Source organism: Eleginops maclovinus, chromosome 19 (genome assembly GCF_036324505.1).
Source record: "Eleginops maclovinus isolate JMC-PN-2008 ecotype Puerto Natales chromosome 19, JC_Emac_rtc_rv5, whole genome shotgun sequence".
Lineage (NCBI taxonomy): Eukaryota > Metazoa > Chordata > Actinopteri > Perciformes > Eleginopidae > Eleginops > Eleginops maclovinus.
In genome coordinates, this window is record NC_086367.1 from 16,355,261 (window position 1) to 16,380,259 (window position 24,999).

General features: G+C 42.9%; 1 protein-coding gene across 6 annotated transcripts in view; it reads left to right on the top strand.

Annotated features, from left to right (window-relative positions):
- The window catches only part of meis2a (Meis homeobox 2a), a 78,092-nt gene extending 63,810 nt beyond the window's left edge, over positions 1-14,282 (top strand). For 2 of the 6 annotated variants that reach the window (XM_063909189.1, XM_063909191.1), the window contains exons 10-13: positions 6,791-6,849; positions 8,600-8,689; positions 9,186-9,284; positions 12,491-12,717. In XM_063909189.1, coding sequence (XP_063765259.1) covers positions 6,791-6,849; positions 8,600-8,689; positions 9,186-9,244 — 208 coding nt within the window. In that variant the 3' untranslated portion in view covers positions 9,245-9,284; positions 12,491-12,717. Of the gene's footprint in view, positions 1-6,790; positions 6,850-8,578; positions 8,690-9,185; positions 9,285-12,490 lie in introns of all 6 variants that reach the window. The other 4 variants (XM_063909185.1, XM_063909186.1, XM_063909188.1 and 1 more) reach the window with 3 other exon arrangements.
- Positions 14,283-24,999: the final 10,717 nt, after the last annotated feature.

Here is a 24,999-nt window from a genome sequence, read left to right on the forward strand (position 1 = left end):
TTCCAGCGCTGATGACCTCTGTCATGCCCTATATGCTGGATCCTTCGACAAGGGGCTAATATTGGCATATGTTGAATGTTTTCAGATGCTCTTCAAACAATGCAAAACACAGCTGTTGGTATCTCAGCTTCTAGGCAGGCAGAGAATACTTTTTGTGCACCTATGCACATTAATAAGGTGTTGTCTTAAGGGAGGGAGCCCCAGAGTAAGAGGAGAGGGGTCTCGCTAACAAGGGTGATGTGGATCAACTATTTCCTTAATCCCCCTGTCTAGTTGTGATTTTCAAAAATAACAGTGTTAGTGAAAAAAATACCAGGGCAGAGGTGCCAGCCTCTGAGGAAAGGGAGGTTAATGACGGGAAATATTAGGGGACTGTCTGGTTGAGGAAGAAAGAAAGATAAAGAAGAGATGATTCTACCCTCCTTACATCAGAAAACTGGAAAAGCTCAGGCAGGTTAGCCACGTTGGGTTGCTACAATAAGGTCTCTTTCATACAGGTGTGTTGACGCCTGGGGCAGGCTTGGCCTCAGTCCATTCCATTCACCCTGGCTGATTTGAACAATAACTATCATATCTCTTAAAAGAGAAAGGAGGGTGAAGCGTCAAGAAGGAGATGCCTGAGAGCTGTGTCGGGGCCAAGAAAAACCCCCGCTGCCGTTGTCAGAGCTTGTTGATGTTTTAGGGAGGAAAAAACGGGCAAGTCCCCCCCTCTCCCTCCATTATCCCCATATTTTTTTCCTTTCTCTCCCTCCACTCCTGCACTGGAATCAGTGTTTTTGTGCCGTAGGACAGAGTGTGGTGAGGAGACGGAGGAACAAAGTGCTGCTGTGTGGAGCAGCAGCTGCTGCTTGCCGGATCAAAGGGGCAACAAGCGTGGTCTTCCTGGCCCAACACTGCTCTGGAGGTGTTTGACGGACAGTCAGCAGCTGGGGCCGCACAGCTCGCCATGTAGGGGTCAGGCTGCTGGACTGCAAGGCCCAGGGGTGACATGCCCTCACTGGACAGGGGGAAGAGGGGAGAAGGTGTTAGATAGGAGGGTAAATAGAGGGAGAGATGTCTATGTTTGTTTCCTTTGTTGTTTGTTTTGCTGTTGTAGTTAGGAGAGTTTCCTCTGGGATTTTTACTGTACAGTTCAAATGTAACTAAGATATTTACCCTCTCAATGAATCAGTTTATTCATCATGATGCACAGTTGAATCCTGATTTTAAGGGTACAACCATCACTATAATAGCATTGCACTCCACACTGCAGTATTCCACCTCTTTGGTGCTGACAAGAAATCAGAGCGAGAAAAGAGAGACAGACAGGGAGCGAGCATGCCGCAGTGCTATTGATTTATTTTAATTAGCTGCTCGTTAAATCGTGTCAGTTTGCAACACAAATATATAATTCTTTGTCTGATTTTCCACTCGAGTCTTAATGACTCGTACTCCCCGGGTTTCAGAGAGGAATGACTTCTGAAGCTAGACTGACAGAGCAATTCAAATGTTACTCATATTGGACTGAGGAGGGGGGGCTGCCACAAAAGGGCAATGAGTGGAGTAATAAAAAGGGAAAGAAAAACAGGTCAGTGAAAGTGCATGGAGGAGAGGTGAAACAGTCCCCCTTGAGAGGCAGACAAAAGAGTTTGGAGGGGGGTATGGAAGCACAGTGGATGAGAGAAAAAGGAAAGAAAGAGAGAGCAAGACACAGAGGTAAAACTATGTAAACACAGTGACTGCCCTAAACGTGGGCCCTCTCTGACGTTCCTAAAAAACGATCCTGCCTCGCTCCGCTTCACATCTGCACTAAATCAAACATGGGGGTGAGGTAATGTTCGCCCAGCTTATGTCTCTTGACTCCTGTTTTAACTTAAAGAAGGGAAGAAGGGATGGAAAAGGGGAAACTCTGTCTCTGATAGGATGAGCTTGAGGAAGCTTCCCCGTTCCTGCCCTATCTCCTTGTCTCTTATCTCCATCCTGAAGGAGTGGAACCTGTGAAAAGCTCCTTTGTTATAGTTTATGATAAATCCATAGATACTGTAGGTTCATCCTGGTGGCAAGCTATGAATAAACTGTTACACGGGGCCTCTAAGGAGCATGTGAGCTGATTTAATCAGTGTTGTTGACACTACAGTAGATCAGTGTTGGTGGTTCAGTAGCTCCAGACTGGACTGACTGTACTGTCTGACTGGACCATAATTAGGGTTTGCTTATACTAAACACACCCTCCTCATGGGGTTAATTTGCATGCACTTCCTGGTCAAAGGACACGCAGTGCCTCACTCATTTCTGCCTGTCTTTTTTTTTTGGCGGGAGAGGATCAAACTAAAGCCTTGCTCCTTTGATTCCATTGAGTTGTGACTCAATCGCTGGGGGTTTGGAATCTTTATTTCTGTCTACAGCAGAAGTATGGAAGCAATGAGCTCTAATAGGAACCAGAGGACAGTCATGTTTGCAAGCAGTGATCAGGGATTGAGTTCAGCACATTCTTGTTCAGATTGTGTTGCATCTAATCTTCCTGCAAACACAGACAGGGGTCCAGGAATTTGACAGACAAACGGAAACTTGCTCCCATGTCCCTGGCATATGTTCTCTCAAAATGGGCATGCACAGGTGAGCTGTTAAGGCATTAAACTATCAACAACCTTTTTGATGCAATTTGAAAACTGGCTCCTTTCTTTGCACGCTTGACGGGGCTACATTTGCACTTATTTCTTAGGAGAGATGTTTAGCGTTTCTCTCTCCGCCCTCACTCAGGCTCTTGCTCGGTTTCTTTCTTTCATCACAAACTCGTCAAACGAGTGACCCTACTCCTGATTGGTCTACTCCCTCCGATCTCCACAGCAATTGGCCAGCCAAGCAGCGAAGCTCTCCTGCTCCCTCCCTCTCACTCTCTTTCTCTCTTGGCTGTGCTCCAGGGTAGGGTGGTTTGGCATGACAATTTCTCAGGGAAGGAATGCTGACAACAGGAGCGAGTTACCAGGTGTGGCTGCAAGTCAGTTAACCAGAAACAAGGCCTTTCTGACAGATTGAGAGGGGGAAGTAGGCAAGAAAAAAAAGAGTAAATACAAGCCCTGCATCAGATAAACAGACCGGTTTTCTGTGATTTCATCTTCATAGTATTTCTCAACTATATTTCAGGATGATAATGATGTTGGTTTGTTGCATTAAAGGGGCATTAAGTGGAAGGACTTCATAAAATTGAGGCATGTTTTAGGATTATGTAAGTTCCCAATAAAGTCTCTACTTCTGTCTCTGACCACCCTCAACCCCCAGCACAAACACACTCACACACACAACCACACACACTGGGTATAGCATAACATTGTATGCTAGCCAGGGTATTTAACACCTAAGCGCACAGTCTCTGAAGCCCCCCTCCCCCCTTCACCCTGTGTATGTGAGCAGATATTAGTAACCAGGGATGCCGTGTCGATCCAGCCTCGTGGAGACCTCGTGTCAAGGGGACTCCTGTTGCCCTGGCTCCATCAGTCATATCTGCTGGTTATTTTCCCCTGCGGCCTGCACAGCCACAACACACAGAGCGCTCGTAAACTTAGCACACTGTATCAGGATGTATCAGGAGGGAGGTTCTTTCAGTGGACATATTGTATCTGTGCGTATAGATGTGTTTGTAAACTCGAGTTGCTCGCGCCATTTCAGGGTATGTCAGCAGGAAGTGCTACTCAAGTCCAATTGTCAGTAGCATGTAAAGAATGTACCATTGTGCACATACACACATGTTGACTGACATGTGCATACAGATTCACATGCATGCTCCAACGCGTTCTTAGCACTGCAAGAGCAGTTCTTGATATACAACTTGAAAATGGGTTTAAGACTAAAGGAGGCCACTTGCCCACGTTTAACAGCAGTAGGCCGCTGCCCCCACCAGCCTGCTTTCTCCGGGGGTAATGTACACATTCTGAGCTGTATCCCAAGGAATGACCTCCACACGACCCCCTAACCTTGCCTTTAATTATTTGTTTGAAGACAGCATGGAGTTCCCATGCTGAGAGGTACTCTGTGTGCATGTGTGTGTGTTGGTGTTTCTGTGCGCTAACATTGAGCAGAGGCAGGCCATAATAAGCTCGACCACCAGATGTAGATAATAAAACATGGGCTTTGGCTTGGAGGTTTTTAGCTAGTGTCCCCTGTGAGCCTCCTGTGTTCTGGTTAGTCTACAGACACACTGGCGGTGGTTGTGGTCATGTCCATGGTGTCGATGTGTAGATTTACAGCCCATGCATATGTTTTAGCGAGTGGTTGGGAATTCTGAGTCCCTGTGGCCAACCTCTGTGTCTCTCCAGGGCCTCAGGTCCTCAGATCTGTCCATCTATTCGTCCATCCCCGTTTGACTGGCCTTCATCTCTGGAGGATTCCAGGTTGTGTTGTTCTAAGCACACACCATTAGCAGCTCACGGGTTGAGGGAAAACAGTGTTATCAGGACTGGCTCTGATAATCTCAATTGGCTTTACTCAGACTGATAAAAGGTGCTCTAAGGCCACGAGAGGGGCCCTTCGTCACCCCCCACTCCCTCCATTGCACAGCATCGCCTCCTAGTTACTGTGGAAACTTGTTTAGCGGACAAAAACAGAGCCTTAGTGTGTGTGTGTTTGTGGGTGTGATATGGTGATGGTTGGCCAATAGGGAATGTTGACAAGAAACAGGTCCATGTCAGAAGCAGCAGGGGGGGAAACATTTGAATACAGACATGTTTGTGAGTACAGGAATAAGCTTGTTTGATAATCAAAACAATTGCATTTCAATGAGAGCAAATACACGGACAGCTAAACATGTACCTGTATTATTTTTTGTCATACATCTCTGGTAAGAAGTAGGAAAAACCAAAGTGGAAGAATACTATAAGATCTATAGATCCATGCTTTCATCTTAAAGTAATTCCTCTGCAGTCACTGGAAACCGTATGGGCATGTTTAGCACCTGGGAAGAACATTTCAAATAGTATGTGTTTATAGTTATATCCCAGAATAGGTAAGAATGCACATGGTTGTGATTTTGAGCCCTTTGGTGCGTGTAGGCAGGGAAAAAGCAGGACATATATTTCAGCAGGCCTTGCACTCATTGAGCTTAAAGAAGGGAGTGTGACATCAGGAATGTCTTACTGTTTACTTGCTCAGCTGGTTTTGATGCTGAAAGCGACTCTCTCTATCTTAAAAACTGCAGGCATTTCTGACAGCATAGCTATCTAAGAATGCTTTGTCCCCTTTGTTCTATCAAAAAATACTTTCACAGTTAATAAACCTTAATCCTCATTCCTCCCTTAAAACACAAACCGTGCATTACAATCATATAATTTCCAATCCAACACTCATTGGCGCACCCCACCTCCCTTCCTCCTCTTTCGTCCTCTCGTTCTCATATGGATGCGTTTCATCTTTTCCTCTCAGGGGCCCGCGGCACCCCTGCGTACCTGCACTCTGGATGCCCCCTGGCAAATGAGCGCCGCGTCTCTCTTTTCCCAACCGTGCATTTTGTACGTTTAACCATGTCACTTTGAGTCGGGCAGATTACAGGCGTTTAAGTTCATTGGAGAAGGTAAGGGCAGGTATCAGGGCTTCATGGGGGATTAGGAGCCTAAATTGGTTCCAGCTCTCCCTTCTTTCTAATGACCAGTTCTTTACCGTACTGATGGTGCCATGGCCTGTATGTTAGAAGAGGGCAGTGGGGCCTTTTTTTCCTCTCCTCTCCTTTTTTGGAACCAGCAAAGGACTCCATGCTGGACAGCTCCAACGTGATTTGAAACCCTTCTTTAATATCAACCACATGGTGATACCTGTAGAGCTAAGTCCACACTATGTTTTAGTATGTGAAAGTGAATGAGAGGAAGACAGAGAGAAGAAGAGGGGGGTGAAAGAGGAAGATGGAAAGATAAATAATGCTTGCTCGACCTGAGTGTCCAGCTTGTGTTTGCCGCGGCCCAAGGCATCTCCATTCTATGTTAAAAATGTTGCCCCTGGCTGGCAGTCACCTCCAGATGACCTCCGGCTCTACAGTGGAAAAGCCACAGGAGCAAGGCCGGCTGGGGAGGCTTTGTGGAGCTGCACTTATTCGCTGCTGTGGTGGTGATAAAACTTCAGACAGCCTAATTGATGGGCTCGCTGACATAACAATACCTTGTGAAAGCACGGAGTGGCCCATGCCTGGTCCTCATTTCTAGACAGCTGGAAGGGGAGCAGAACCCCCTACAATGCAGCCAGAGTGGGGGTCCCACAGAGGGGAATGGTAGAGTGGGGGTGGGATGGTGGGGAGCAATGAAAGGAACCATTTGTATCCTGCACTTTGCTAACCTAAAGCTTACTTTGGAATTCCAATGGGTGATAACACAGAAATAACGTTGTTTTGGAGAAGGAGCTGTGGAAAGGACACTGTACACTGTGGATAAAGTTTCTGTGTGACTGGCTGCAGTTAAGGCAGCGAGAGAGTGATGTGCCATGGTGAGGGTTCTTCTGTGCCCAAGCTGCACTTAATACTTGAGGAATGTCTCCCTGGTGCCCATAGCAACCAAACGTAATCAAAAGCTTTATTAAAAGAGGAGGGAATAGATCATAAGGAACATTAAAAGTATCCCTCGCTGGGTTCCCAAGTCAGCACACAATTGCCCTTTTGTTTGTTGCTGTTTTGTTGTGAGCGCCTCTCTCAAGGACTCGGTGGCTAATGTTGCCATTAAGTCATGCAAAACTGTTTTGTCTTTGTGGTGGCTTGTGATGAATCTCTCTGTGCGGTGAATTGCAGGGTGATTTAACGTTTGTTTTTCTACTCTGTTTTCTCTCTCCTCTCTGCCAGGTTCATTAATGCCAGGAGAAGAATAGTACAGCCCATGATTGACCAGTCAAATCGAGCAGGTAAAAAAAAAGACCAGCTGACATTACGTACAGCAGCACAGTGCTGCTTCGCTCTCCTTCTTTCCCCAGCATGAAAACACCCTTCCCAAATCCTTTACTGGCATGCACATCATGCCTGGAGCCCAGATTTTTTAAAGGGGGATCTTACCCCCCCACTTTAAAAAAAACTACTCCCTCTCTCTTCCTCTCATCCCCTTTTCCATCTTTGTGAGCGATGCGTTCAGCAGTGGTGCGGCCGTTTGCTGATTGACTCTAATTGGAGATTTCCCAGTCTAAGTGGAGAGAGAGGTATATTAGCACTCTCTCTGTGAATTACTAATTGGACACAAGAGGAGTGCCAGAAATGCTAGCAGCAATTTACGAGTTATCTCTTCTTTTTTTTAAGCTGTTTTGTTTTTAATTTATTTCTAGTCCAGGGTTAGGGGGGATTCCCCTACATTTTTCTGCTGCGTTTTTTATTTAATTCCCTCAAGAATTCAGAATTTTGATATTAAGTAGTCATTCAGCACATTTTAAACGTCTGGATCGCTACATAGCTACTTAGTCAAATTTTCAGCTTAAGAGTAACAGTTAATGTATTTCCAGTCATGAAAACTGCCCTTAGGAGGGAGAAGGAGTTTAAAACGTTGCCTAGATTAAATCAGATCAGATGTTTGATGTTTGAACACCAACGCAGAAAGAGATTTCAAGATTCAAGATTCAAGAAGCTTTATTTCTTGAAATCTTGAAATCTCTTTCTGCGTTAACTTCTTTAAAACAGATTATGGAAAGCTTCATATTGTTAATTGATGATGCGTTCATTTTCCATATCTATTGTGGTCCGATTACAAAAAGCACTAACTTATTGGTAAGCACACGACTCTGTGATCCTGTAGAATGATTGACTCAACCTAAGCTTCATTGACTTTGGCTTTGCAAAAGAAGCCAGGTTATTTGTCTGAGGGAGGGAAAAGCTGTTTTTGTTGATTAGCAAGCTCCCCGTCTTATAAAGTCCCCACACAGCGGGAAGAGAAATCGCTCAAAACCAACATGAAGCATGATTAAAATAAGCTGCATTTATACTGCGCACTGTGAAATATTTGTCAGCATTTAACCGATATGTGCCAATCACCAATCATTACAAAAGCAGCATGACTAACAGTTCCCCTTAATCTGTATGAATTACAGATTTTCTCAGATAATTATGTTTTAGTCCTAGAATAGGCTTTTTTTCAACAGTCTCCACGGAGCTTTAGTTCATTAAGGCTTATAGCAGGCAAAACAACAGATAACCTTTTTTTTTACTGTATCTTCAGTGTTATAACAGATGATGAGATAGAGAGAGAACTCATTTAATTGAATAATTGTCAAGATGAATTTAATATTTTTTATGACTAGATCACCACTGACTTAAATACGGACTCGCTGAACTGCCTGCCTTGGCAGACATTCTTCTATTCCTGTCAAACTGCATGCTTTCTTCTTAGAGAACAATGTATCTCCTGTGAGTGTGGTTTTGAATGACATTGGTGCAGATGTGTGTCTGTGTCTGTGTGTGCGTGCTTGCATGCATGGGGACCTACTGTATGCGTGTTTGCATGCCACGCGTCAGTCAATGCGGTCTACAAACATGAGCACAATGTCTTACAGTATGTTTGGGCTTGAGCTGGGACAATTGCTGATTGTCTGGTGTGTTTTCTCTTCTTCTTCCCCCCTCCCTTTTTCATGTCCACGTTTTGACTACAATCAGGTTTTCTTCTTGATCCTTCAGTGAGCCAAGGAGCAGCATACAGTCCAGAGGGCCAGCCAATGGGCAGCTTCGTGCTGGATGGCCAGCAACACATGGGGATCCGACCAGCCGGTAAGTCGTCCACCTTTTGTCCTTTTGCACCTTTCCCTCCGTAATGCCTGCTTTACCGGACACCAGTTTTACCCTCAGTTATCGCAACACTGATCCTCTAGCCTGTAACATGTAGATCAGTCACCTCAGCACGGAACAGGTCCCTGAATCAGCCACGTAAACCTAATACTAACAAGTGCTTCACAACCACGATAACACATCTCTTTAAACCCCCCTTACAGTTCCCAAAACTGTCTGCTGCCTGTCTTGCTTGTTTTTTATATCTTATCTAACACATCTGGGAAAATCCCTCATGAATTATCATAACAAAGGGATTTGTGGGATGCCCTGCAAAAATAAAAACACTTACTCTACTTCTTTACACCTTTCACTTCCCCTTCCCTAATCATTTTCCATCTAACCCTTACCAACCTTTCTATCAGTGGTTTTCCTCTGGCCTCCCTATAATTCAAACTCCTGCTGACCCTTTTTCCTGGCGTTTATCTTCTCTTTCTAGGGCCTATGAGTGGAATGGGGATGAATATGGGCATGGATGGGCAATGGCACTACATGTAACCTCCATCTTGTAAAGCAAAACGCAAAGAAAAAGGGGGAAGTAAGTACTGGGCTGTTTTCCTTGTTATTTTCAACTGTTGGTTCTGTGGGTTTTATTTTTCTTCACCCGCATTACCCCTTCTTACCCTGGCCATAATTTAGCAGTAGGCTCTGACCCCCTTCTCCCTAGCATCAACAACTATGAGCCTGTATGCAGGCATGTTCAAGCAAGATACTTTAAAGGGTAGAGGGGGGGGGGGGGCAGTGGTCAAGGATGAAATAAAGATTTGGGACAAAGGGGGGAACCATCCCAGGACAGAGAGGACCCTACGACTTGTGGCGCCAGACAACAGGAACAACAACAAAAAGAAGGAGGGGAAGAAACAACCGGGCATGGCATGTGCAAATTTATTTATCACAACAGTACCATTGCTCTCCCCATCTTGGACAGCCAATGCAAATGTTGGACATTTAGGGAAAAAATAACATCTCCTGGGGAAGGGGCTGACGGGTAGAAATTAAGCAGGCTCCAGTGAAGCGATAAAGAAGGAGAAGTGAAACTGTCCTCCGAGTGACATAAATCTGTCTGGGGAAGGATTGATGCCCAAATTATCTTATATGCAAAGACGGGAACACCGCAGTACATTACGGTCCCTGAGCGAGATATACGGGCCGTGGGTGACATGGCCGATCCTTCACTGGGGGTTTGGTTTGAGCTGTGTAAAGGGAGGAATGAGTGCGGGGGGGGGCTGTGTGTTTTGATTATTTTTTACTGGAGGGAGACGATTTAAGGGGGCGCGGGAGCCAGTGACTAGCCTGACCTGAGACTCACAGACAAGAGCAAGGAGACATTGAGATACATTTATAAGGTTGTAGACACAGGCATGACTGCATCTACAAGGAGGGGATCTCTTTCACACATACACATACGGTCTCTCTGTGGCGCTGACTTCCTGGCTTTCTCTCTGTCACACACACACACACACACACACACACACACACACACACACACACACACACACACACACACACACACACACACACACACACACACACACACACACACACACACACACAATCCCTATACAGCTAAATGGCGGCAGTCTGATTAAGCTGGCCATTCCACCTCCCGCTAGTGCCACTGTGCTGACATTTGAAAAATCAAGACATATCACATCCCAAAGGCGGCAGGGCAGAAGAGATTTTATTTTAACACCTAAACTCCCTTGCCCAATGAGGCACAATATAATAACACTTACCTTGATTAAAAGAACCCTTTATATGTAAATGGAGACTGGATTTTCCAAAGGGTCACAGCAGCAATTCTGCCGACAGAGATCATTTCACCCCTCTAGTCGTTGCCTCCTATCTCTCTCTCTTTCTCTCTCCCTCCCTTTCCCTCTGTCTCTTGCCCGTTTTTTTTTTTTCTCCCATCCCCGCCTGTCTTTGCTAATGGCAGCATGAAAAAAAAAAAATCAGGAAGCAATGTTCCCTAAAACAGCCACACAGAGACAACATTTGCTCAGGTTGGCTAATTCTTAATATAGGGCTATATAATTTTGAGACTATTTAATTACGTAACATACTTTATGCTTCATGACCAATTACATTAATAGCTTAATACAGAGGAATATTATCCTCTCTTGATTTGATTACACAGTCACACAATATGGTATATTTGGTACTTAATTATGGCCAGCCATTGAGCAGGACCACTGTGCCATAACAGAAGTGAACAGCCAGCTAGGGAGGCAAGCATGCAGAGATGGAGAGATGGAGAGGGAGGGAGGCCCAGTCTGTACTCGGTTATTGTCTTCAGATGGTTTTACCACTCTTGTTAATAAAGGAGTGGGGGGGTCTCAGATCTACTTAACAGAATGACTGGAGCTTACAAGACTGGAGATTACCAGCTTACAGTGTCAAAAACATCTGCTGGGCCTTTTAACAGGAGCTGCTCTAGGTTATATGGAGGTGAGGGCACCCATCATACCCCAACACCCTGAATGATTTATTTATTTTATGACCCCAGTAGTGAGGTTTTAAGAGACCTGCTCTGACAAACATGTGCATTTCAAATGAACTGACATGGAAAGGGAGTATTAGAAAATGGCCCAGCTTTCAACCAATGAGACTGATCATTAATCTTGGCCTTTGCTGTCCCCTTTCCCCCCCCTCTCCTTTCTGTCCTCCTCCTCCTCTTCCCCTCACCGGGGCCCTCCAGTGTAATTTCTTAATTGCAGTGTACTAAGGTGGAGGAATGCAGAGAGTGAGCATGCCTAGTGACCTTGCAGCGACCTCTCCCCTCCTATTACAGCTTCTAATCCCCCAGGGGTTCACATTACAAAGCAGGTCGACCCAGACCCAATCTCAGACCCAGGCCCCCTGGCTCCAGCGGGACCCCCTGCTCTCACTAGCCTCTCCCCAAGGTCCAGGCCTGTAGACCGGCCATGTTCCCATACTCCAGTCTTGGGCCCCACCCACATCTTGCTTTTTCTTCCTGACTACGACAAACAGGCGTGTGAAAAGCCCAACAGTGGCACTGCTGAGGCGGCCCTGTGTCCTAGGTCCTGTCACAGTGTGAGTGATGCCAGCATGCTGAGTTCTCTACACATATGAAGTGGATCCCATCATCAATGTACCCCACCTGCTTTTTCTTTCTTAGTTCATTCAACTTCCTTCCTTTTATCCTTTTGCTACTATTTTCCCTTTTTTCCAAAACCCACACTCCATGTATATAAGAGCAGTACTTTGTTTTGCTTTTAAATGCTTTCATTCGGGGGTGGAACCGAGCCTTTAACGCTCTCTGATACAACTAACTGAGAGCTAAATTATTTAATAACCTCTTTAAGGGATTTTAAATCAAATATGTTCACAGAGACTCGTCCCCCTGAGAGAATGCTTGTTCGGTTTGTCACTTAAGTCAGCTGGGGAATTGACTGTTCCACTTGTAAAAGTATTAGCACTTCTCCACATCAATACCGCTGGTTGATTTCCCTCCCATCCTCCAGGACTGTAGTGTCTGTTGAGGACTGAGGATCATTTTCCAACCTGAGACCTGACCACAACGCTATTGGGCATTGTAAACCACTCACCATAGCCTAAAATAGCCCAGCGCAATAATGTCTCTCTTTACTTGTCGGAGCTAAAAGCAATGTAGTCATAGAAGCAGTGTCATAAAATCGGCTTAGCCCTTTGAAGGAGCATGTTAAAGAATAACAAGTTTATTGAGTGTGTTTATTTATTTCTCTCTTTCTGTGTTTCTCTCAGGTCTGCCAGGCATGTCAGGGGAGTACGTACCTCAGAGCGGTCCTATGGGCATGAGCATGGCCCCACCTACTTTCAGCAACCCTCATCAGATGACCTCCCACCCCTCTCAGATCCGACACGGACCCCCTCTCCATGCGTACCTGCCGGACCACCCCCACGCCCACCATCCTCATCACCATCACCATCCCCACCACGCCATGCTGATGCATGGAGGACCCTCGTCGCACCCAGGAATGACCATGTCTGCACAGAGACCCCCTTTGCTCACTCCCATTGACCCCAGTACTGGAGGACAAGGCCTGGACATCCATGCCCAGTAGTATAAGGGAACTTTGCTACCACAACAAACGCAGCTACTACAAGAAAACAGTTTAGAAAAAGAAAGCAGCAGCCCACAATAAATCCTATTTTGAGACTATTTTTAAGAATAAGAAACGAACCCTTTTGACCAGAATTTGACACTAAAGAAACAGAATTCCAGATGAGCTGTGATAAATCTTTCTTTTTTTTTTTTTTTTTAGACTTGTCAATTTTGTTACTTTCATCCAAACGGAGGACCAAGCTGACAAGAACACTTTGTAAAGTCTTGGGCTTTTGGTAAAGATCAACAGAGGATGTTTTGACGTACACGTGTGCAAAGAACGGACTTATGCACACACTCAAAAACACACTTTCGCACACTTACTCACACACACCAACATAAACATGTTCAGTACACTTTCATGTGACGCGCTCAAACGCTTCTAAAATAAAATCACTCTGGAAGATTTAAAAAAGAAACGACAGAAAGACTCCAAGAGTTATAACTACTGTAGTATAAAAAGTATAGATAAATAAGTTAAAACTTGTGCATTTTTCGTTGATCAAATGGTTTATGTTTCCTGAGCTAGTTTTAGAATTAAAGGTTAACCTTTTCTCTCACACTGTGTGTGCTCCTTCCTGGAGGAGAAACTGTCTCGCAGCACAGCACTATAAAAGAAAAAAAACAACAAGAAGATGGAACATCTCAAACCATAGAGGGCATTCCGGTCCTGTCCCCCATAAGAACAGGGCATGATGGGAAAAGGCTGCTAAATGACACCGGATCTCTCCAGAGGATTCAGTTTGAACATTTGTCATGCCCCTCTTTTTTTGGTTCATGAATGAATGTTGCCCTGTAGGTTTTAAAGGAAAAAAGTTCTTTGTTTGAATTGCCCAAGCACTGGATTGTGTTGGTTTTATACATTTTTATTTTAATATTATTTTATTTTTTTGTACCCTGGACTCTCATTGGTAAGAGCCTGTTGAAGGAAGCTTAATAGTGGAAAAGCAACATCCTACAGCGCTTCTTTATCTGCGGATCAACATTCTTGCCATACGGACAATATTGACACACACGTTGATTCAGCGGCACTGGAGAAGCATTTGATGGTTGATGCACCAAAAAACCTAAAACAAAAAAAAGGAAAAAAAAACTTAAATTATGAACTCAATGCTTTTGGAGGAAGAAAAGCTGAGAGAATATTGTAACAAACTTCGTACAGAGTTCAGTCTATTAATTGTTTCATGTTAGATATTCTATGTGTTTACCTCAATTGAAAAAGAATGTTTTTGCTAGTTTCAGATCTGCTGTGGCATTGATATTGTATGTCCATGAATTCCTTCCTTTTTCAGCACGTGTTCCTCACTAGATGATAAGATGCCGTCTCCCTTAAGCTTTGTCAAAAATACATTAAATACTTGTATGAGGACTGTGACGTAATGTTTAAAAGGTGTTCAGTCACAAATGCTGTAATAAATATTTCATTTTTGATTTTTGTTAGATTTTTGTGTGATTAACTGTGTTATAAACAGAGTCTTTATCCACATTCCCATTGTAATTGTAAAAAACATTTATTGGCTTTTATATAATCATTCAGAAAACCGTGTTCTGGGTGTACTGTCGAAAAGGCTCTAATTTTGTATTTTTCAAATGGTCAAAAAAAAGAGTTACATCACCCCTTTTTCCAGCACTCTATTTTCACTAGCTCCTTTTGGCTGGCCATTAAAAATGCCCTCTTATAATGACACATACAAATGATGGTTGAAATATATCTTGCCATGCCAATTTATTTAAGCACACAAACATGTCCTCTAAATGATAAATAGCTCTCAAACACAAATGAAGGTTACAAATTAATGGGGCAAATTCACCACCAGCAGATCTTTAGTTTAACACCAAAAGACAAACTGTAAGGAGGGAAATTGTGGTAAATTTAAAAAAAGTTAATTGGTGGCTTTCAGCTCGTAAATGTAGAGGGCAAAAATAAATTACATTTTATGAAAAATATTTATTTAAATAAAAACATCACCATTTCCTTTTTACAGAAATAAACACACGTTAATAAAATGTAGAAAATAGTATTTCAGATATTCCTGTTTGTGCATAACGGTGAGTTAATCGATATTTGGGAGTTTAAAGAAAAGTAAAATATAGTTAAGATAAATATACCCTTCACCCTAGACTTCAAACAATAGAGCGAGGATGGTCCCCTGTGTAATCTCTCCTGCATTGAGATCCACGGCTGCCCTCCGTGTGCTGTGCTAGTTTCTGCCGTTTTGCAGCGCCGCCTGTCGGCCTGATGGGGAAGCACACCGCTGGGTTTTGATGGGCTATCTCGTCTCTCTTTATCTCTTTGCCTGTGTTTGCCCGTGGCTATCCAAGTCATAGCCTTAAACCAGAAATGACAACATCAGTTCGACTGAAATATGTTCTACCTTTCACATAGAAGTTTAGACTTTTGCTTCGTCCAATTCAAGGCCTTTTTAAAAAAAACGTGTTTTCCTTTAAATTGTATTTACCAGCTCTTCTCTTATCTGCTGATTTTGAATCAACAAAAATACTACGTGGAAAAAAACTATAATAAAATAGGGTAGATATAATATTTGTGGTTTAACTTTACATTTTTTAGTGCACTTAAACAGCTGGGGATTTTGTTTATAACCACAGCTGTTTATTTAATTTTTTATTCTCTTGTGGCCTTCTGAAAGTTTTTTTTTGTTGCCAGCAATTAATTAACAAATTCCCACGTTGTCCTAAATATGACCTACATCATGTTTGGCTATTTATTAATTTCCAATTAATCTACACAATGATTTATTTCTGTTTATTTCTCGTTAGGCCTTTTGTGTATTTATTTAATGTTGGATTGAGAACGTTTTTGTGATTTAAATCAGTTTCTCACACTAAAATAATTTCAGTGCAATTTCTCGCGTGGATAGTAATTTCATTTAATTTCCAAAATTTTTTAGCAGTTTATTTATTTTTATTTATTATTTGAATTTCTGTTTAACCTCCTGACTGTGCAACTCATTTTCCTTTGAGTTATTTTAGCATTTCGTTGGAATGTTATACAGGTTGTTTTACTGAAATTCCGTACGTAATACAGTTCATGTTTGTTTAACAATTTTCTGCACACACGCACACACACGCACACACACACACACACGCACACACACGCACACACACACACACACACACACACACACACACACACACACACACACACACACACACACACACACACACAGGAGTGTTAAGGCCTTAACCAGGTTGAACATTTTTAGATATTTATTAGTTTTACACCAGCGTCTAGTTAATGAAGCATCTTATTCCCCTAACTATTCAAAACCTTTAAGTCCTTTTTTGTTTTTCTAGAGCTCTATTATTATGTGGATAAAACGGAAGGAAGAAGCCCTCCGTTTTGTGCGGAGATTATCAGATGAAAAAGAGAAAACGTGAGGATTACTGTGGATGGAGAGGATTTTAATATTAATAGTTTTTTTTTCTTTTCTTCCTCCACCATCCCCCCTACTCGCCTCCTCCTCCCCCCTCTTCCCCGATGAGACAGAAGGTAGATTGCCTCTGCTGCTTTCCTTTTGCCGATTCGGTGTGACAGGGATGATGGATGATCCAGCCGAGCTAAACAACTCCTCCCCTTCATCTCCTCCCTGTCAAAGCCAGTCCGGGCTGCTGCTGCAGGAATAAAATAAGGAATATATTCCCTCTGCACTGCTGCACAATGCAGCCCGGTCCTCCGTGCAACAATATTAAAAGTACACACACAGTTTACTCGCTAGAAACAGTATGTGCAGACGCAACATGTTAATAATGGTTGTGTTATTGGCTCTGTGGTTTCCTCTGCAGAGCTTCTTGTAAAGTGTGTGATCTGAGAGGTATTTTTAGATACACTTGTGCATCTGCTTGCAGCGAGGGAGAAAGGCATCAACAAAAAAGTTTGGTTTCTGCTTTGTTTTTCTTTCAAATTGCTGATTTGGATAGTGGTCATAAAAATGGACGCACACGAGGGGCTGAGTGTCCTTCGCTTTGCAGCTGGCTCTCCCCGAAATGGCTTGCTCTGGGGGACAGTTTTTAGGTGTGTGTGTGTGTGTGTGTGTGTGTGTGTGTGTGTGTGTGTGTGTGTGTGTGTGTGTGTGTGTGTGTGTGTGTGTGTGTGTGTGTGTGTGTGTGTGTGTTGCACTCCTTTTATTTTTTCTCTTCTTTTTTTCAACATTTCAGCAGTTTTTCTCCTCTTGCCATAAGGTGTTTCTATGACTACGTTATGTAGGCCTGTGTGAGCGGGTCAGAGGCGGGGGTCCCTGGGAGAAAAGGGCCGCATTTGGCTGATCATTTATCAATGTCAACCGCATAATGATTCTCCCTGCAGTCCCCTATTGATGAGGATAATTACATTAGCTCAGAGTGACTGATCAATAAAGCCCAGGGAAAATGGTTTATTATAGCACCACCGAAAAGGCTTTCTTTAAAAGGAGACTGGCTGGGTTTAAAAAAAGAAAGGAAATAAAAGACAGGGTTGATGTGCACAAACCAAACTCCGGAAAGATAAAGTGAAAGGCAAAACTTCACCCGCACGCAGATTTCACGAGCCTGAATGTTTTTCTTTCTAAGGATTGTTTTTCTTTCATTATTTATGTTTTTATGTTATTTATTGTTTGAAGCTATCCATAGTTTTTCATGAAAAAAAAAACTATTTACTTTCTCCTTCATTAAACAAGAAAATAGGAGTGCAGCGTTTTTGATCCAGCTGGTAAAGTCAAATAGACTGAAGGCCCATACATTTACTTGTGATTTTTTAAATGATAAATCAAAAGTCAAGCTAAATACATGAATAAGTCACTAAAGACTGCCAAATGCCTTACAGCCATTTAAGTCGTGATTTCAGATAAAACCATTATTTATCTTGATGAAAACGATGGCAGGAATACAGTGTCCACAAATCCACATCGGCCCTGAAAAGAATTCCTTATAATTATAAGAGTAAACAAAAATAGCCTTGTTGTGTTGGTCAGGTTGCAGAAATACTACACCGGAATAAATAGTCTCAAAAGACGGCCAGTAAATGCATGTTTGACCTCTCCCTCACTGTTTCCGTGAGTGTGTGTTCTTTAATTGTCAACAACTTATCCCCTGCAGGAATGTTGCAACTCGTTCGCCTTAATTCTCCGTGGTGCTGCGCGCCAGCTCCTATTTACCGCTGATGAACGTGTCTGCAGGAGACAGCTCCATTATCTATTTATCATTTATGATAGTATTTTCTCAGACAATGGAGGAAGAAACGCTCCTACAGATAGTCTCACTAATGGCTCTCCACTGCCCTTTCACTAACGTGCTTCTTTATTTATTTGGTGGCATTAGAATAGAACATTTTGATTTCATCCTAGAAAATACAGCCTTGACATTTTGGATTAATATCTAAATACGCATAATTACATTTTGATTTTATTTTTTACGCACAAACAATTATATAAGCAACGTTATTAAAACAAAAACAAATCATAAAACAATTATAACATGGACCACATATTATTTTTAATGTATATTTCATACGGATCGGGTTAAATTAAAGTGTGGTTTTAGGGGAAATATTGAAAATAAATCTTTCAGATGGGTGATTTCAGGACTTTTTGCGCTTGGCTGAGACTACTTGAATTAGAGGCGATTTTGTTCACACTTCAGCGCTGCTTGTCTTCTTAAAAGTGAGTGACAGTCGACCTCCCCCCTTCCCAACACACACTTACCCCACACATAAATCTTAATGATATGAAATTTATAATTAATAAAATAACAGAGCTATAGGGGCTTTTGAAGGAGGAGACATTGAAAACCGCACTCGGTCTGTTGTGAAGCAGCAGGAAGAGAGGGCATGTGAGTGCAGAATAAATAAAGCGCAATAAAAAGGGAAATAGCCGGAGTTTAGTCAAGCCTTGAGGTCCTCAAACCTTTATTTCAATCAGTTAAGATTTAATTAGACAAGCCTCAGGCCCGGCCGTCTCCTTTCTTTCTCATTATGTGCCTTCTCCAGCGCTGTGTTACAATGCCCCTAAGGTTGTGAACATTTGACCGGTTTTTCCAGTGAAATATTCACGCTTTATGGCTTGAGTACCCATAAGATTCGCAAATAAATCTGGCATTATTCCATTATGAGGCGGAAGTCCAAACAGTGAACGGAGAATTTATTGATTCATTTCAAATTATGGGTTGTTGTCCTAAGATTTTTTTTATTTATTCTTAATTTCTTGGGTTATTTTGAGATCCTGGAGAAGAAAAAAAGGTTCGAAATATCCTGCGGGTAGCCGAGGGCAACAAAGTGAGACGTTTCACAAGAACTGTAAATAAAGGAAGAGGGCTGAGAGTAAAGGGAGAAAGGGAATGGGCGTTTATCTACAATATTTAATTTCTCCAGGTTATTGATTATTGCACATATCTATAAGCACAGTGCAAGTTTTAAAACAATGAATTGATAACTCCAATTTAATAGATGTTCGTTGGTTTAAAAAAAAAAAAAGCTGAGACCCCCTCCCCACCACACCCTTGGGCGCACTGTTATTACATGTTGGCGACCCCTTCTGGAGGCCAAAGTAAATGTGTTTACAGAGAGAGAAGAAGAAGAAGAAGAAAAAGACGAAACGGCCTGTTGTGACACCAGCTCCTGAGAAGATCACATTCACATTTATGCTTCAAACATGGAGAACAGTCTGCACTTACATCGATCACTTGAGGAATCATGCAAAAAGGACTCCGCCATTTGTACCCTGTTTTATCCCCTAAGATGGTGAGACCCTGACCTGCTGCTGTAAATGACCTCCAAAGACTCTCATCTCATATTTACTCACAGGTATAAAGCTCCTTATGCATGTATTAGGCGTCCACGTTGATGGTAAAATCAATAAAGATGGATTGTAGGGTCAATATTATGCTTTGCACCTGGGGACTTGTTGCCAGGCTCCCCTTCCTGAGAGCGTGCGTGTGTGTGTGTGTGTGTGTGTGTGTGTGTGTGTGTGTCACAAAGAGAGAGAAACGAGCAATTCATAGCATGAGACCGCAACATCTCTCCTCTGCAAGAGCTGTGCATGGCGGAGAATATGTGTGTTTAAAGGAGGGGGGGGGGAGAGAGAGAGAGAGAGAGAGAGAGAGAGAGAGAGAGAGAGAGAGAGCTTGAAGCAGGGCAGCATGGCTGAAGTCATCCAGCCAGGGCTCTGAAGGACCCGGCTCGCACTGACTCATTAATCACGGCCCACTTGAAGATTATGACTGAAAGTATAGAATCGGTAACCATTATCGTCTCGGATGGCAGTTAAAACCTCTCCTTATTTTTCAAAACAAGGTAATGGCATAGAGGTCTATAAGGAAAAAAAGAAAAAAAAAGGTTCAAAGACGGGGGAGGGAGACTGGTGTCACTGGGATGGAGTTACAGTTTCCTCTGGAGGAAATATCAAGGAGACACAGAGGTGGTCCACTTCATTATGTAGCTTGGACTGCTTTAATTATGGTTAGAATAACATTAATAAATTCATAATTCTGTAAAACAAACAACTACAAATGGCTATCAATGCTTTGAATAACGATATTAAAAATAAATAAATGGCTTATAATAATGGGCCACAGGTTATTTATTGTTTTTTTAATCTTTTTATAAGCCTATCTAGAATTTAGAATACATATTTTTCATAACGTTATAAAATACGAAATATTAATTACAATTATTTCGTTTGAAAAGCAAACATGTTTTTCTTTATGTCATTGTCATTTAAGTATAAAGTAAAGCAAGAAAACGTTTTTTTTTATTGGCAAACATTTTTATTTGCCTATTTATCATTTTGTTTAAAAGTGTAAACGGCTCTGTCAATATTTCGACACATTTCGATTTCCGGGTGACAAGAACGGAACAAGTAGCAACCTCATCAATTATGAATTTATTGATCCGAAAGCAGAAAATGGTCATCTTCATTTTATCTAAAACAAAAACAAGCGCAATTTCTTTTTTGGGATAGGCCTACCTATCCTTTTTGCCAGAGACTGATTTCGTCTCAAATTGTAGACATAACCTTCTGATATCAGGATATCATAATAAATAATAACAAATATAAATAATAAATGTATACAACTTTCAACATTTGTAACGAGCGAAAAAAGGTGACTTTACATTCCGATTGTAAAACAAACTATCGAAAAACGTAAACGCAGCCACGTCGCAGTTTAAAGAAAAGTCCAACCCGAAGTAGCAGGTAATTATTTTTCCATTAGTGTGTCCGTTTTTAGGGGTGGCATTTCCGGTGTTTTTAAACATGCTAAACGCATGCTATTAGAATTTGTAAAAAAAAAAACAATGTTATATATCTGACAGTGTGAGAACTGTAATGTGTGTGTTTCTATTTTATAAGCATTAACTCCAGTACACAGCCTGAGAGAGGAAGGAATAGCTAACATGCCCCCACTGCTGAGAGAAGCTGCAGTGATGAAAAGCAATAGCTGGTGTAAAGAACTTTTTTAGCACATCACTACAGCTGGTGGGAATAAATACTAGTCAACTGAAGAGGAGCAGGAGCAGGAGGAGGAGGAGGTGGAGGAGGAGGGTACAGGCTGTGACATAAGGCTATTTGGGTTTGTGACCACAGGGAAGCTGGGCTCTCATATCTCCTCAACACAATAAAAGCTCTGTGTGCCACTGCCTCACAAGTCCAACTTTGTTTCTCAACAAGGAGTGTAAACTGTTGTCAATATTCAGATAGCCTTCATCTGCCAATAATGACAGGCAGCCGGCTTCCTATCTTATCTGGGCCAGGTAGCGCCGTACCTGGGGGGAATAACTGCTGTGATAAAGAGAGTCTGGGCCAATAGAAAGGCTCTTGTCTGTCTGTGAGGAGTTAATGGAGAACGCCACTGGAGACAGGAAGTCCTCAGAAAGTGAAAAGCACTTTATTGCGCACCTGAATGGCCTGGCATAGGGTTTCTCTCAAACCCAATGGGAAAACCACATTACAGGTCCTTACACAGGGTCATTACAACAGGGCAATGGAGTTCAAGTGATCCATTGCATTTGAATGACAACATCACATCGCTCCATTCATTCTTCTCTCTTGTGTGACCTGACGATGATCCCTGTGGGACGGGGAAGTTGTCAGTGGAGTGATGTGCTGAAGTTACAGTTAAGAGTGTGCAAGATTCGGTTCATTCAAGTTATTCCTCAAAGTGTGCATGAAACTCACCGCAGCACACGGATTGCCTCATGCACTGCTTACTGAGTCAAGACAGTTGTGATGACTGCTGCTTTCTTGCAGCAACAGGTTCATGGACCCATAACCCACAGTACACTGCAACATGACATCATCAAGGCTCTAAAAATGAACTGCAACATCGATCCCTCGCAGGCTGACCTCCCATAAGTCAAATATAGACGATGTGGGACATGTGTTTGGATGGAAGTGTATATTTACCTGTCACCAGGAACTCAAGGACATGGCAGAAGCGAGGTTGTATCCAGCCCAAGAGGGGAGTGTTTTGGGGGTGAAAATGAGTTGTAAAAGTGATAAATGGCCCACATTTCTCTAGCTGAGGAGCAATGGAGCTGGCACTGTGCTTTCAGCCAAACAGTTAATTGCTCAGCACAGTGAAGGCCCAACAAAATACTCGTAAAGCATCACAAAAAAAAGAAAAAAGTTTAGTCCAGTCTTCCTGTCTTCTCCCTCTCTGCCTCTTTATTTTCCCGTCTCCTCCGGCTAAACGACTGCTTCCATTCCTGCCCTTCACAATTTCCCAGCACAAAAATATTATGTTGCCAATGGCAACAATTCAAGAAAATAACCAATCACATGTGCTCTTTCAAATATTTCCCGAAATTAAGCCGAGCTTGTACATAATGGAGGAGTCGTCTGATCTATAAGTCAAGATTTGAAGCTGGATTCATTGCTGTGTGATAAATGATTGTGAGGCTTGTTTTGACAAATGCAAAATACTTCTGAAAGAGCATGCGGCCTGGCACAATGTGCAGGGCCAGATCAACTGGATTACAGACTCTGATTATGCTCTGGATTCAAGCTTTGCTCTCAGCACCAATCAAAACGTGTGGTTGATGCATCCCATAATATCTACGCTTGTCTGGTCTTCGCCGCCTCTGTACAGTAGGCCCACCTCCTCCTGAGTGCACTTATTTCATAATAACAAGCCTGCGACAGCTCTCATCAGGCAATCATGCTCACAAATACAGGAAATGGGAGAGTGTGAGCCAGAGTTTGTTTTGACTCAATCAAATTTTGTCTCCAGCCTCTTGCAACTAACCTTTCCCCACCCCCCAACTACTTCCACAGTCTTATTTTCCTACCACACAGCTCTAATCTTTTAGGATGTCACTATTGCTCATATGTCTACTACTGCCTCTCTGCTGTCCCTTCCTCCTCTATCTCTCCTCTACCCTGCTGTTCCCCTCGCCCTTGCTCATGCCCATGCTGGCCTGTACCTGTACCTATAGATGTAACAGGGCCTCCTCTAGACCCCTTGCTGAGAACAGGAGATGACACAGTTTCTGGGTCACTTCTGTCATAGCCCAAATGCCACTCAGGGGGGCTGACCTTTCCGGTGGCCGATGCTAGAGCAGGCCGCCTCCGTGCAGGCTGTCACCCCTGTGGCTCCAACCACAAGCGCCCCCTCCCTCCATTTCACTGACAGACCTTTTTTTCCCCCTACAAAACTCCCTACGCTGCTCTGCGTTATTCACATGATAGTTTTTAGTCATAAATATACAGGTTAGACAATGGGGATGAATCAAAGCTGACAACAAGAATAACCTCTGTAAAATGTGTCTGATGTCTGACATCTTGGCTAAAGTCTGGATGGTCACAGGCCACAGCTATGGCCGCAGACACATGATGTATCAGGTCTCACTGGAAGGAACTCCAAATATGCTTCCTGGATTTATTTGAAGGCGTGGGTTACACAGCGACTGCCACTGTTTTTACAAATGGGAGCTTGGCACCAAATGGAATACCTCAATTAGCAAGAATCCCAGTCAACACCTTACCGTTTAACATAGTGTACCATCCAAGGTATTTAGGTTTCCATATCCATGCTGTTTCTTTTAACAGAAAGGGACCTGAGTTGCTCATTTAGGGCTGTCAGAAATGGAAAATTTCAATGGCCGAGCCCTGGGTGCATGTGTTCCCGTGTCACATCAGTGTCAGGAGTGGTTTTTGCAGGGTGTTCAGAGCTCTGGATATTTTGTTTTTTTAAGCTCTCGGCCATGTCCCTGCTTGTCCCGCACTACCAGTGACTCATACATCACTAAACTACACTAGCGCCCTCATCTCCCCCACCCCTCTGAGTGGATTAATGTGTATTAGTTGTTCAGTTTCCCTCAAACATACCATCTGCCTACCATCCTGTCAATCAAATGTCCACTGCCTTGCCATGTAAAATCCCCTAGACCATTTTTCTCATGATCCATTGTTGTTTTTAAATAACAGCCTCTGATTAGGCAGTTTCCCAAAAATAAAAATGAAATCTCTTCGTATCTGCTTCAGTTCAGGGCAGAGAGGCTGCTTTTTTCCCCCTGTGCTGTTATCCAAGCACTCTTTAAAAATGTTTTTAATTTTAAACTGGATGCTCTGAATCTTCCAAGAGAAATGTTATTTATTTTCACCCTGTGATGTCTTGCCGGCTGAGGGAGGCTGTGAGAGGATCCCGACTAAAAGCGCTATGCTGCCTTGGGCAGCAACAGGCCAGAGCGCTCTCCACATAAATAACACAGGAGCATGGAGGAAGTCCGTTTGGTGGTCTGCTGGAGGGATAGAACCTAGCCTTCAGTCTAACTCCGGTTCTGTTCTTCTTCCTCATTCTTGATGTCTCAGTGGTCTATCTAGCAGTTTGGCTGAAGAGAAATAAAACAGCAGGATCTGGGAGCGATTGGGATGATATGCACATGTGAGTGAATAGTGGACTTCAAGTAGCCTGCAGGCCAAGGCCAGACATAGTGGAATCTGTGAGTTGCATCAAACTAATCTGACACATGGGCGTCCCAGATTAAAGAAGTGCAACCAATACAATAACAATAAATGTTTAACTAAATACTTCTCAATGTAGGTTATTGGCAATACATTACCTGGAGAACATGATTTAAATGCTTTCCAATTTCTCTGATTGACCCAATTATATACTACTGCAAAAAATAAATACTGTATGTTCAGTCCTATTATTACTG